General features: G+C 42.8%; 1 protein-coding gene across 2 annotated transcripts in view; it reads left to right on the top strand.

Moving 5' to 3' along the window:
- Positions 1-7,222: 7,222 nt before the first annotated feature.
- garnl3 (GTPase activating Rap/RanGAP domain like 3) overlaps positions 7,223-12,455 on the top strand; it is a 95,455-nt gene continuing 90,222 nt past the window's right edge. The window contains exon 1 of one of the 2 annotated variants that reach the window (XM_022219400.2): positions 7,223-7,723. In XM_022219400.2, coding sequence (XP_022075092.1) covers positions 7,626-7,723 — 98 coding nt within the window. In that variant the 5' untranslated portion in view covers positions 7,223-7,625. The remainder of the gene's footprint in view (positions 7,724-12,455) is intronic. The other variant, XM_022219394.2, reaches the window with a different exon arrangement.

Genomic DNA, 12,455 nt, shown 5'->3' with positions numbered 1-12,455 from the left:
TGACCATCCTGTACTCCAGCTCGTCCCCATTAGACACACACCCAACAATGGCTGTATCATCAGAGAATTTCTGGAGGTGACAGCTCCCAGGGTTGCAGTGGAAGTCCGATGTGTACAGGATGAAGAGAAAGGGAGAGAGCACTGTCCCCTGTGGGGCCCCCATTCTGCTGACCACTACATCAGAAACAGTCCTGAAGCCTCACATACTGTGGTCTGTTGGTGAGGTAGTCGATGATCCAAGCAGCCAGGTGACAGTCTACTCCCGCTCCCTCAAGCTTCACCCTGAGCAGAGAAGGCTGGATTGTGTTGAAAGCACTGGAGAAGTCAAAGAACATGACCCTCACTGTGCTGCCGGTGTCCTCCAGGTGAGTCAGCGATCTGTGCAGCAGGTGCAGGTAGACAACTGCGTCATCCACTCCAATGTTCGGTTGGTAAGCGAATTGCAGTGGGTCTAGATTAGGGCTCACCAGGGGGCGTAGATTCCTGAGGATGATCCTCTCCATCGTCTTCATCAGATGAGAAGTGAGGGCCACAAGTCTGAAGTGGTTTGGCTCCCTGGGGTTCCTAGTCTTTGAGACAGGAACCAGGCAGGAAGTCTTCCACAACACATGCAATAAGTTGATGATAATGTCTGTGTTTAACTTTATAGATGGTCTTAAGGTGAACTGCGAGGCAAAGGTCAGCTATTGGTGGGACACAGTTGTACCGGATTTCAGCTGCCATGCTGTTCTATCCAAACTATCATGAGACATTGACTTTTTTATTGTGATATACCAACCACTGTTGTTAGCTTTGTTTCAATAAATAGCTTGAGATGAGTAAATCACTATTGCATGCTTCTACCTAAATGCCCTACTTTCATCATATAATATCACTACAGCATGAACTTTTTACATTTTCCATAAATTTCAGCTGAAAGTTGAAGAACTTCTTTTCTTTCATGACTCAGTTTTTGGAGTCGGCCTCAAGTGGCGATTTAAGGAACGACACTTTTTGCCACTTCATTCATCAGATGAGGCCATTACACACTACCTGCCCAGCACTGAACAGCTGTTAAAGAAGCTGAGCAATTATTCTCTAGAGAGTCAGATATTTCCCACAGGAGCAAGTGGATAGTAAAAGTGAGCTAGAATAAGAGTGGATATTGGACTTTGGAGGCCAGAAAAACAGATTTAAGTGATTTTCATTAAGTCCTGCCGCACATTGCACACTTACAAGGCCTCGCTGTGTCCTCTGTGCTTGTTCAGTAAATACAGAAATGAACTGCACACACACACACACCGCATAATCTCTCTGCCTCACATGAATGAACCTTGAATGTGTTTGCATTTTATTGAGTCAAGAGTACATTCAGCACTGAAACGTTTAGCATTCATTTGGAAGACATGAAATCTTTTAATTGTGACAGGGAAGGTAATTATATTTGAGAGACTCTCTTTCTGGTCACAGTCTGCAGAATCCAGCAAACTGCAACAAATGAGTCTTCTTTCAGCTCAGTTGGCTGCACTTTTATTCTGCTCTTAACGCAGCTGCTACAACAATGAGTTTTATAAGTGGCGTCGGTGAGAGGGCAGCTATTTAAAGGCGTCTCTAACCATAGATTGACTTGTTGCAGCCCAACTGTTTCTTCACAGTGAGTCACAAGGTTTGAGCAACAAAGCTAAAATCGGTCCAATCACACAAACACAGCTGAGTCTTTCTTTGAATGCTGTTGTGAGTCACGTTGAGAGAATTCCTCATCTAAACAGTGGGCTGACATACTAGACAGAGAGAGAGTGTGCGAGTGTCCGTGTTTGTACATATGTGGGAGTTACTTTTCCTTCTATTGGATGGAAAAGGTGAAACATGGAATCAACAACCTACAAACAACAACCACACAACTGTTTACTGAGCCAAGTAGAAACTATTGAGATGATCGACAGTGATACATGTTTTTTGTTCTTGAGTTATTATTGAATCTGACGGCAGATGTCCATCATCTATTCTGTCCAGAGCGGAGGAGGGATGATTTAACCATATGAGCTGTAGAATGGAGGTGATTGAAACCTGTTGTGCAGCTGCATCATTTTCAGATGAACTCTAACTTTTCAGAACAGCAACAGGGTTTATAGTGACACTATACTGTTTGTTAAAGAAGAATCTTTTCGTCATCCTCATACAGATGCAGATTTGAAATTTATAAGCCACAAAGCACACCCTTGCTTAACTCAAAAGAATCAGTGTTTTTGCTGCAACATCTCATTTGGTCCATAGACTATATATAAAGATAGACAAACCCCTCATGATATAAGCCATAGGTTTTCCAAACAGCACTTTTGAAGTTTGTTGTTGTGGCTCTGGCCATCGCCATCTGGGAAGTCCTCCTGACTCCCAGCTACACACAAAGCTGTCAAAGCCTCAATTATACATAACTTTAAAACTTAATATGACTTCAATGGGTGAGTTATATAAAAATGGACCAATTCTATAGTTGTCATGAACAAAGAAGTCAGCTCTAAAAACCAAAACCATTTTTGTACCAGACTGTAAACATGTTTATTTCTGCTTTAAAGTTGGACATTTTAACATGGAGGTGTATTGGGATTGACTCACTTTTGGGGCCCTCAAGTGGCCACCTGAGGAACTGCAGTTTAAAGCATTTTTGATTTGACTTAGTTTTCAGATTGCTTACTTGAGCAGTTTATTGTGGCCATGTTGCATTATCAAGAGCAAAACTATGCCAGAAAATATTAATTCCCCAAAAGTTTTCATGACAGAAACATCAACAGATAAAAACGACATGACAATGCTGAAGAGTGATGACTGTTTACATTAAGTCTTCTTCAGCAACCTGCAGTATCTGTGGAATCATTGCAGCTCCTGATTAATAAAAGTTTCCTTTACCAGATAAAATATCCTTTCAGAGGTAGATTGTTCTGTGTGACTTGTTGCACCAGTTAGTAGAAAGCATTATCTCATAAGTTTCCAAAAATGTTTAAACTAATGCTATCTTATCTTCTTTACCCTCTGCAGCCAAGGAATTGCAGTAAACACCAGATCATATATGTTGGCTTCAGTAGCTGCATATAGGGTCGAATTATGTAATGGTAAGTTAGCAATTAACATTGCATTAGCTATCTGAATACAATCAAATAACACAAACTTAATATAAGTTTAATACACTATGCTATATCAGATTTTTATCATCAATGATGCAAAGACCACAGCTCCCATGATCCGTGCTACTTTAATGCATCATCAAACTACATGTTCTGTTACAGTTTTGCTTGAGAAATTCCTCACAGTAGAAACTGCACACTGTGAGTCTAACTATGCACTGAAGTTCAGCTGTGTCCCTTTATGCTGTCTGTCATAAACATGCAGGAAATTCCTAGCCTAGCCGCATTAGACCCATGTTCTGAAGGCACAAGGGTCTAGGGCCGCTCGACAGGGAGGGAGGCGGGCTAAAAGGTTGTCTTTCAAATCACTCTGCAGCAATTGGGTAGGTATACAACCAATCAGCGCAACGAATAGGCTGACGTAGTTCCTAGAGCACCGGCGGATTGTGGCTAAGTCCCATTAGCTTCCCAACCAGCGGAGCCAACTATATTAAGGATTTGCCATATCCCGTCGGCATAAGTCCAAATACGTCTTTCTTCTCAATGAAACACTTCAGTGCCGTCCTTTGTTTATCTTTCAAGTTGAATTTTAGCTTCAAATCTTTAAGGGCTGTGGCCAAAACCGAGTCAAAAGATAACTGTTTATTGTGCGCCGGTTGTTTCTGTTAGAATCGTCGCGCCTCTGTCGTCACTTAGTTACACCCGCCTTCTGACTCTACACTTCATGGTGATTCGTCCGGCCAGTTTTAGGAGAATCCAGCCTCGAGCCTTATGGAGGGTAACTAGACCCACCCTGGCAGAGAATTAAATTCGTTGCCGTGGGTTGTCTAGCGCGGCTAGGCTAGGAAATTCCAGGATTATTGACAGAACTACATTACAAGTAAATTTTGTTTTTTGAGTGCCTCATACTCCCGATGCAATGCTACAATTCAGTGGGGAATACATGTAGATACCCTGAAGCTAATGCTAAGTGAGCAGGTGGATGCTGCGTAAGAGGAAATGATAAAAGGAACTGGATTTACTGAGAAGAGTGCATCTGTTGTCACTGCAGAGCAGAGGGGAAGGGGCACCGAGGATTTTCCATTAACCTTGGAACAGAAAATAATCCATGTAACCATAGTGACTGTACACAAAGATGGTGACAGCTGTGGGCACAACATGCTGCAAAGGTGGCAAAACTAATAACACAATGAGAGATAAAACTAACAGATAGAAGTTTGACTAAACTGAATACGTCTGTGTAAAATGATCATGTTTCTAACTGAATTTAGAAATGGGAAGAATTTCACATTAAGTCTTCCAAAATCTGATTTATTCATTCCGTAATCACTGCTGTCCTGATGTAATGATGACTGTTTCGCATTGTTTCTAAATGATTCAGCTCCTCGCTCATGTCTAACTTAGACAGAAAGCAAGTAAATTCCCAGCAATACACATATTTTAGACCTGTATGTCATTGGCCCTCCCATGTAGGAATGCCACAAATTCACCCATGAATAGATCATGTTTTTTTATTACAGATGCATGTCTTTAAAATGTAAATAATATATTCTTTGCAAAAATAACATGAACTTCAAAAGCTTAGACAAGCCAAACTTAGCATCTGGCAGCTTCTTGTGCAGATAGATAGATAGATAGATAGATAGATAGATAGATAGATAGATAGATAGATAGATAGATAGATAGATAGATAGATAGATAGATAGACAGAATATAAAGCAACCTCTATTTCCTAGTCTATCTCTCTCTCTGGCCTATGAATCACCCCTTAATGTCCCACCCTAATGAGACACATACAAAATGCAAGCCCAGCCCACACCATTATATTTTTAGAGCTAATCAGCTAATCCATAGACCAACCCAGCTGGGTGCTCTTGCAGCACAGTGCTCTTGTGAACATTTCTTCCCCTTTTCCGGGGTCTCACAGGGAAGCTCACTGGCTGGGTCACCATCCACAGAAACTGTTTTTTTTTCAGCTGTCTGCAGCACTCTCTAAATGTGTGTAGCCTTCCAACGCTTAGTTTTTCTTAAGCCTTTAGCAAACATTTACTCGTAAGTCCGAAATGCAACTATTTGAGAGTTACATATCCTGCATGTTCATTTGGAATACATTCCCAAACTGAAAGCAATTTCAACTCACATGGACCTAGAAACTGTTATTCATGCATTAATCGGCTCACAGCTGGACTTCTGTAACTCCCTGTACCGGTTTGACACAGTCCAGAAGCCATCTCTGAACGGGGGGGTGGTCTGCGACATCATCTTTCGCCAATTTACAATCAGGTCCTTTCAAAACTCCCCAAAAAGAACTACTCAGTAGACTCATGCTAATGACCACCATTAGCACACGAGGGCTCAGTGACATCTGAGCATTTCAATGACTCCCACCGATACTCACAACGACCATCGTTGAGTAGTCAGATGAGTTTTGGTATTGGTCGTTGGAATAATAGTCCTGGACACACCTCACAGAGGTGACGCAACACCAACCACCACCAGAACTGAAGAAGCCTCTTGGATGAGAGGTGAAACGTCTTCAAGGAATTTTTTTAAAAGTCCAGTGGACTGATTTAAACTACTTTGGATAACCATGACCTGGATGAATGAGAACCTACACAGATGACACAGTCTAACCTCACCCAGCAACAGATAGTTCAAAATGTAGCTTTTAATTGGCTCAAGGAAAACAGAGCACATCACGTCACACCAGTTCTGGCTTATTTGCATTGGTTTCCAGTGAAATAAAGAGTTTACAATTTTAGTATTTGTCTATAAAGCCCTTAATGCTTTACCTACACAATACATATGGCCGATATGTTAACTCTGTTTTATGTTACCACTACAATCGATCCTTACAGTCATCCATTCACGCCTCAAGACCAAAGGCCACATGGCTTTTTCAGTGACTGCATCCAGGCTCTGGAACAGGAATTGAATTGGAACAGTCTCCTGTTACGAATTAAATTCGGTCCCACCTTTGGCAGTCCCCACCCCACCCCCCTTCAAAATTGAATCACGGTTAATATTATTTGACTTTTTGAAAGAATTTACGAAAAGAGAACCTTTTGTGTCAAAGTACAAACTGATTTTTTACAAAATACTGTCAATTATTTTAAAATCTAAAATGCCAAATAAATGACTGCATGAGTATCCATTCCCTTCAAGTCAGTATTTAGCAGATGCACCTTTGGACACAACCACACCATCGAGTTAGTGTGCATGGATCTCAATCAGCCTTCGACATTTGGACGCCGCATTTTTCTTCTTTGCAAAACTGCTGTCAGGTTGCACAGGGGTTGTGAGCACACATCTCTCTTCACAAGCAGCCATAAATTCTCAATTGGAAGCATTTTATGATGCTATTGCACGTTATTCATTTCACATCCGCTGTCTCCTGCTGTTTGTGTTTTGTCCTCTCTTTCTGAATCTCTCTGCAGGTGTTTCTACCCTTTGAGTGCACAGATCTGATCTGCAACTACATGATCCCATCAACCTGTCCAGTGTTTATGCGCTTTGTTGTCCGTTTATATCTGCTTTTTCCCTCTGTCCGATTGCCCTCACTCCAACCTGTCGGGGCAGATGGTCACCCCACCGAGCCTGATTCTGCTGGAGGTGGCTTCCTGTTAAAAGAGAGTTTTTCTGCACATGGGTTAGGTTCTCAGTATGTATTCTTGTAGGATCTAATATTTAAATTAGTTTGCTAAATGTACATAATGAACAACCCTTCCATAAGGTCTTGACCTTACAATTTAGTCAGGTAAATACGGATTTTATAAGCGTTTGTTGTTGTTTTTTACACTCAGGTAAAATCCACATCCACTCTAATCACAATTTAGAGTTTCAACCTTAATATCTACACTTGATTTGCTACACTAAAGGATGCTGTACTACTGTATTCAGATTTCAACATAAACAGAGCAGCACTATCTTATGGGCTTGACTTCCAGCTCTCTCTTAGTCACTTTCTCTTCCTTTCCCACGCACAGAGTAACTTAATTTAACCCTGAGCGCACCGTTTCTCTCTCTCCTACTGTAATCTCACCACCATCTGCCTCTGCCTCTCTCTCTCTCTCTCTCTCTCTCTCTCTCTCTCTCTCTCTCTCTCCATCGGTCTCATGAAGTCACCGCCGAGCAGCCACTCAGTGCCGGGCTGAAGCTGAAGGAGCGCTGTGAGCTCCACAGTTCAGGATCACAGATCTGTGGAGCGACTCCTCGGCGCAGTCCGCTCACGGTGACAACTGCAGCAGCTCCTGCTCCAAACACAGCCGCATGGAAGTACCACCGACGCCGACAACATGCACCTCTAAACGCCTCTTTTGTCTAGCCTGAGGGGGGAGAAGTCTGCAAGATCACTTTCCTTTCCTCCGCTGAGGTGAACCGAGCGTCAAAGGATCTCTTTTTCGGCCAGCCTGTCTTCTTCTTTTCCCTCCCTTCTCTTCTCGCAGCTCGATTTTTTTCCCTTCACTTTCCCCCCTTTCAAAGAAAGTGCTGCTGTCTCCTCAGAGTCTCCCTGCTCGTCCAGCACCCATGAATTCAGATAAAAATGTGTACCTCGGCAGAGACAAAGGCATCATGCGGAAGAGAGCCTTGCTCCTTCGGAAGGGTTGCAGCTTCGAGATTACCAGGTAGGTCCTTTTTTTTTTATTTACATTTCTGCCTGGGACAAGAGGGTGATCAAAATGGCTCTACTATCCCGCAGAAAGCTACACTCTCCTCTCCTGGAAGTGTCACTTTTCATGAGGCTACACAACGAGTTTCTGCTGTGTCTTTCACCTTGTGCACCGGTGATTTAACCGGGATCTACCGTGTGTGAGTGCGCGCATAGATAAGGAGCAGAGGGATGCCCCCGAAACATTATGTATCCAAGAGAGTGTACCGCCTCACATACCCTCCTTTGTGGGTGAAATTACGTCCTGGTGCCTTTTTGTTCATCTTATCTTTTTCTTTTCTTTTTAATCTCGACCCGTGTGTGTTTCCATGTCTTATCGGACCGTGGGTTGGATGCGTTACGCACGGATTCATTTTGTCTGCACCTGACTGCAATATTGACAGAGCTGCTCTGTGGCAGGACGCGGTCCATCGTCATTTTATGGCCAAAATCAGGTTCTGATTGGACAGTCCAGTAACCACAGTCTCTGAGATGTGTCCAGTCTGCCACAGAGGGCTGACAACATACGGCCTTTAATCCCCCACCACCAAAACAAACCCTGCTGTGGATGATTTGCAGTGAGATCACTGGATGCCCAGAAGCAAAAGCTGTGAGCTGACACACATCCTGAGGAGACATGAAGGCAAACAGACCACATAATGTGCAGCTGATGTGACTTGTTAGAACTGGGGTTTTGGCGAAACCTCCTGCAGGTTTCGGCCTCCTGTGGGCTCCTCTAACAGGGTGACACTGACTGACTTGCCCAACCCTGCTCATCCACCAGGCGTGTTGCTGAGGTCTGCACCACTAAATGGCTCGTTTGCTCAGTGGTTTTCACTTTTACCGATGTTACACCAGTTCCTTCCTCTTTGCATAATCGCTGTCTTGTCCACAACACTCCCTAACTGGGAACTGTTTGTTAAGTAATTGCGACAGCAGTTGTGTTAGAGCATCATCTTTGGCACATAGTACAGTCAGTAGATGTGTTTTTGTCAGAGCTGCAACTTGGGTATTTTAATCTGTTAATTCTTTTCTTGATTAACTGTTTGGTCTATAGAACATACATTATATTTTGCATGTTGTTTTGAATGTCACTTACACACGTTTTAAGGTCAAACCTGAGCTTTTGTGCCAATTTAGCCTGTTGGCACTGGAAAGAGTGACCCAGTGTTGCATCTCTACCATAGTGAAACAAAAGGGGTCATTTTTGACTTTGTGATTTTGAGTGCGAGTGAAAAAGAAAATCAACTTTCCTTGCGGCCAAGGTGACCACAGTATGCAGACTTTTGTCCGAACAACAGCATTACACCCCAAAATATTCTTTTCACTCTCATAAGACTGGGAAAAAAGAAAGAAGCATTAAATGTTTGGCGTTTTTGCATGAAAAAAATGAGTCGCTTACAGATTTTCTTTTGCCGGACAAATTATCGTTGAATCTCCACTTTTCATCTTGACTGTATTGTATGTAGATTATCATTCTGGTCATATCATCTCCCCCTCCTCCCACCTTCACTCTAATTTCCTGCTATTTCAGACGATCTGCGGAGGTGTGCAGCAGTGCAAGATTACTCATGAATCTCGCTTCATTGCTCTTACGGTTGATAACTTTGTCTCTGTGTGTGTGTGTGTGTGTGTGTGATGGTGAGACTTGTGTGCTGGAGATATTTGCATCCAGCCTGCCAGGTCTCACTTTTCCAATAGAGTCATGTAGTCAGGGTGCTCGGTGTAGGCGGGGGTTGAGATTCGGCCAGCATTGTGCCAAGCACTTACTTTCAAATTACACGTCCCGTCTAATTAGCCTGATCTATCCTGCGCAGTGAAAGAGCTTGCTCCATTTCTGTACGCTGCGGACCCAGAGTCACATTGTGGAGCTTCCTGGCACTCTGTCTCTCAGATACTAGCAGTTTAACAGACAATCAATCAGAGTTGGGCCTGAAGTGCAACTGCATGGGGAAAGAGCTTCGCTGCAATACTGAGGGAGTAAGAAAGACTCTCAAGTATAGGTCTGCAGCTGAGATGTCTATGTATAATTCATGTTACTGCGGAGATGCATGACCACACAGACCCCAGACACATTGTGACGGCTTCATAAGGCTGACCACTGTATGTTACATGCATGCTCTCATGTGCATGATCGCACATTCTCCCTCACGCAAACACCGGCTGAAGTGTTTCCATATGTTTGTCTGTGGATGTATGTCATGAGGTAGCTTTATCAGACCTTGATCTGGCCTCTTTTTCTCCTCCAGACCATGAACAGTCTCACTGTGGGAGACATGTTCCAGCACTTTAAAGGACTCTCTAAGGCAGCAACTCATGATTGTTTTATTATCATTTAATCGGATAATTATTGTCTCAGTTGATTGATTAATTGGTTGGTCTGTAAATCTAAGGAAGAGGTGAAAATGGCTTCATAATTTCCTGACTTCCAGTGGCACATTTTCAGTTCACAACCTGAATATATCCAGATCACTACAAAGCAGCAGGTCCTCGCCATTACTGGGCTACAACAGATGAATGCGGCGCATTTTTCCTAGACAGCAAACGACTTGAAAGATTATCAGAATAGTTAATAGGCAGCTGATCTTTTGTGACTCAATTAATCGATTCATTATTTCACATCTAGAATCCACAAATCCGAGCTAATGGTGTAAAGCTGTCATGATCCGAGCAAATCTCTAGGAGGTAATCCGTTTTGGGATAAACACATCACATCACATAAATGTTTCCGACTGTGTTTTGGACACTGCTCCATCGTGACTAAGCCTTATCTAACAAAGTCAGCGGACCGCCGGTTGGCACGTATTATCAGTGACAGCGGTTAGCTGCCAAGTTGCAGGTGAAAGCAGAAAAGTTGGACGGACCACTGGAACCAATTATTGGGTCATTTTCTTTTGCTGTGCCAGATTGGCTCGATGAGAGATGCAGGTGGTTGCATATTTTTTCACCTTATGTATTTGTTCGTCATGTACAGTTGTGTTTTTGTGTGTTCATGTTTGTTCCCAACTTCAAGGGGAAGTCCATAGAGTGAGCACTTTTGCCTGTGTTTGAAAGTGACAGTGCAGAGAGGCAATAAATGCAGGAAAAGAGGACAGGGCAGCTAGGCAGTAAAGGTCTGTTCAGTTGGGACTTGAACTGGGAAATGCAGCTCTTTGAACGGCCTCTTGATGCTGACTCCAAAAGAGAGTCAATCCCCACAGAACCTCATGTTAAAATGCCCAAATTTGCAGCAGAAAAAATACATTTTTACAGTCGGGTACAAAAACTGTTTTAGGCTCTATAGCTCATTTCTCTGTTCAAGGCAACGGTACAGGGTGAGCTTATACATAATTTATCCATTTAAACTGTATTAAGTTCTACATAAATAAGGATGTGGCCCCGTTGAGGGACAGATGGGTGCCTTATTTCAGCAACAGGCTTCTTTTGGTTTGTCTCAGCTCTACCTCTTTGCCAATTTTTGGATGAGCAGGGAGTTAGGGTTAGATGGAGTCAGGCACCGCCAAGATGGCAACAGCCGGAGCCACCAGACTGAGCTTCAAAATGGTTCTTCTGGAAACATATGAGTGACATCCCAGAGGGTTCATCCATCCTTATATGCAGTCTCTGCTGCTCATGCCATTTGAACCCATGTTGCTTGCATCCTAATCATTTGGCTATTAAATTGCCTGAAGTCCACCAATTAAACACATGATAGTCTGTTTAAAGGCCTTGGATGATACTTCATATGTGAAAAATGTTTTCTGTCTCTGGAGAGTGCAGTGTAAATAGCTTCATACAACATTTTCCACATTTGAAGTAGTTCTATCCAAGACCTGAAAACAGATTATGATGGAACCAGTAAATGATGAGGAGTAGGCATTCTAACTTCACACCCAAAGGCTTCTTTTATTTTCAAATTGATGCCGACCCTTCCTCATTTACTACTTGGATATTCAGCTTTTTTCGATTGTTTGTTTTACTATTTCTTTTCCACAACTGATTCCAGATAAATGTACTAATTTGCCTTTGATGCAACTGCCACCCTTCCAGCACTGCAACACATATGTAGAGCATAAATAAACAAAGGCATTTCAGTGGAGTTTTGATTCAAAGGTTGTGTAATTTTAAATTTGGAATTGGTACAAATGTGCATCTGTTTTAAATATCAGTTATGGGTTGACCCCAAATTGTGGGCGTTGTAGGCTCCAGATTTTAACAAGAAGAACAGAAGAATTCTTCATAGAAAAAATATATATTTGTGCTTTTGCTGCATCAGTTTTGATCCACTGTGAGTCTGGCAATGTTATAAGAGCGTGATGCTAATCAGCGGAGTAGTCTTTTAAGAAATATGAGCGTATTTTGCTGATGCATAAGCCAGCAAACACAAAACATGCCCTCAAGTCTGGAGCCTGACAGAGGGAGACCTGGATATCCTCCAAGAACAACAAATCCTAAGCTATTTAGAGTCGTTTTCTATTATTTTCCATAACAATTGCGGCCTGTCTCTTTGTGAAGTCTGCCTGTCACCGAACTCTTGTCTCTGGCCCGTCTCAAAGCACTTCCAGGCAGCTTCGGCTAATCGTGTGTGAATGAGATTAGGCTACACGGTGACACTTGAAGGAGCCAAGGAAGCACTGGCTTGACTCTGACCACAAACCTGACAGAAGAAACATAACTCGGACAGACAGAGGGGGATTATGTGAATGGTCACTGCTACGAGGCAGTGCTGC

Source organism: Acanthochromis polyacanthus, chromosome 18 (assembly GCF_021347895.1).
Source record: "Acanthochromis polyacanthus isolate Apoly-LR-REF ecotype Palm Island chromosome 18, KAUST_Apoly_ChrSc, whole genome shotgun sequence".
Lineage (NCBI taxonomy): Eukaryota > Metazoa > Chordata > Actinopteri > Pomacentridae > Acanthochromis > Acanthochromis polyacanthus.
This window is presented reverse-complemented; position numbering and strand designations above follow the sequence as displayed.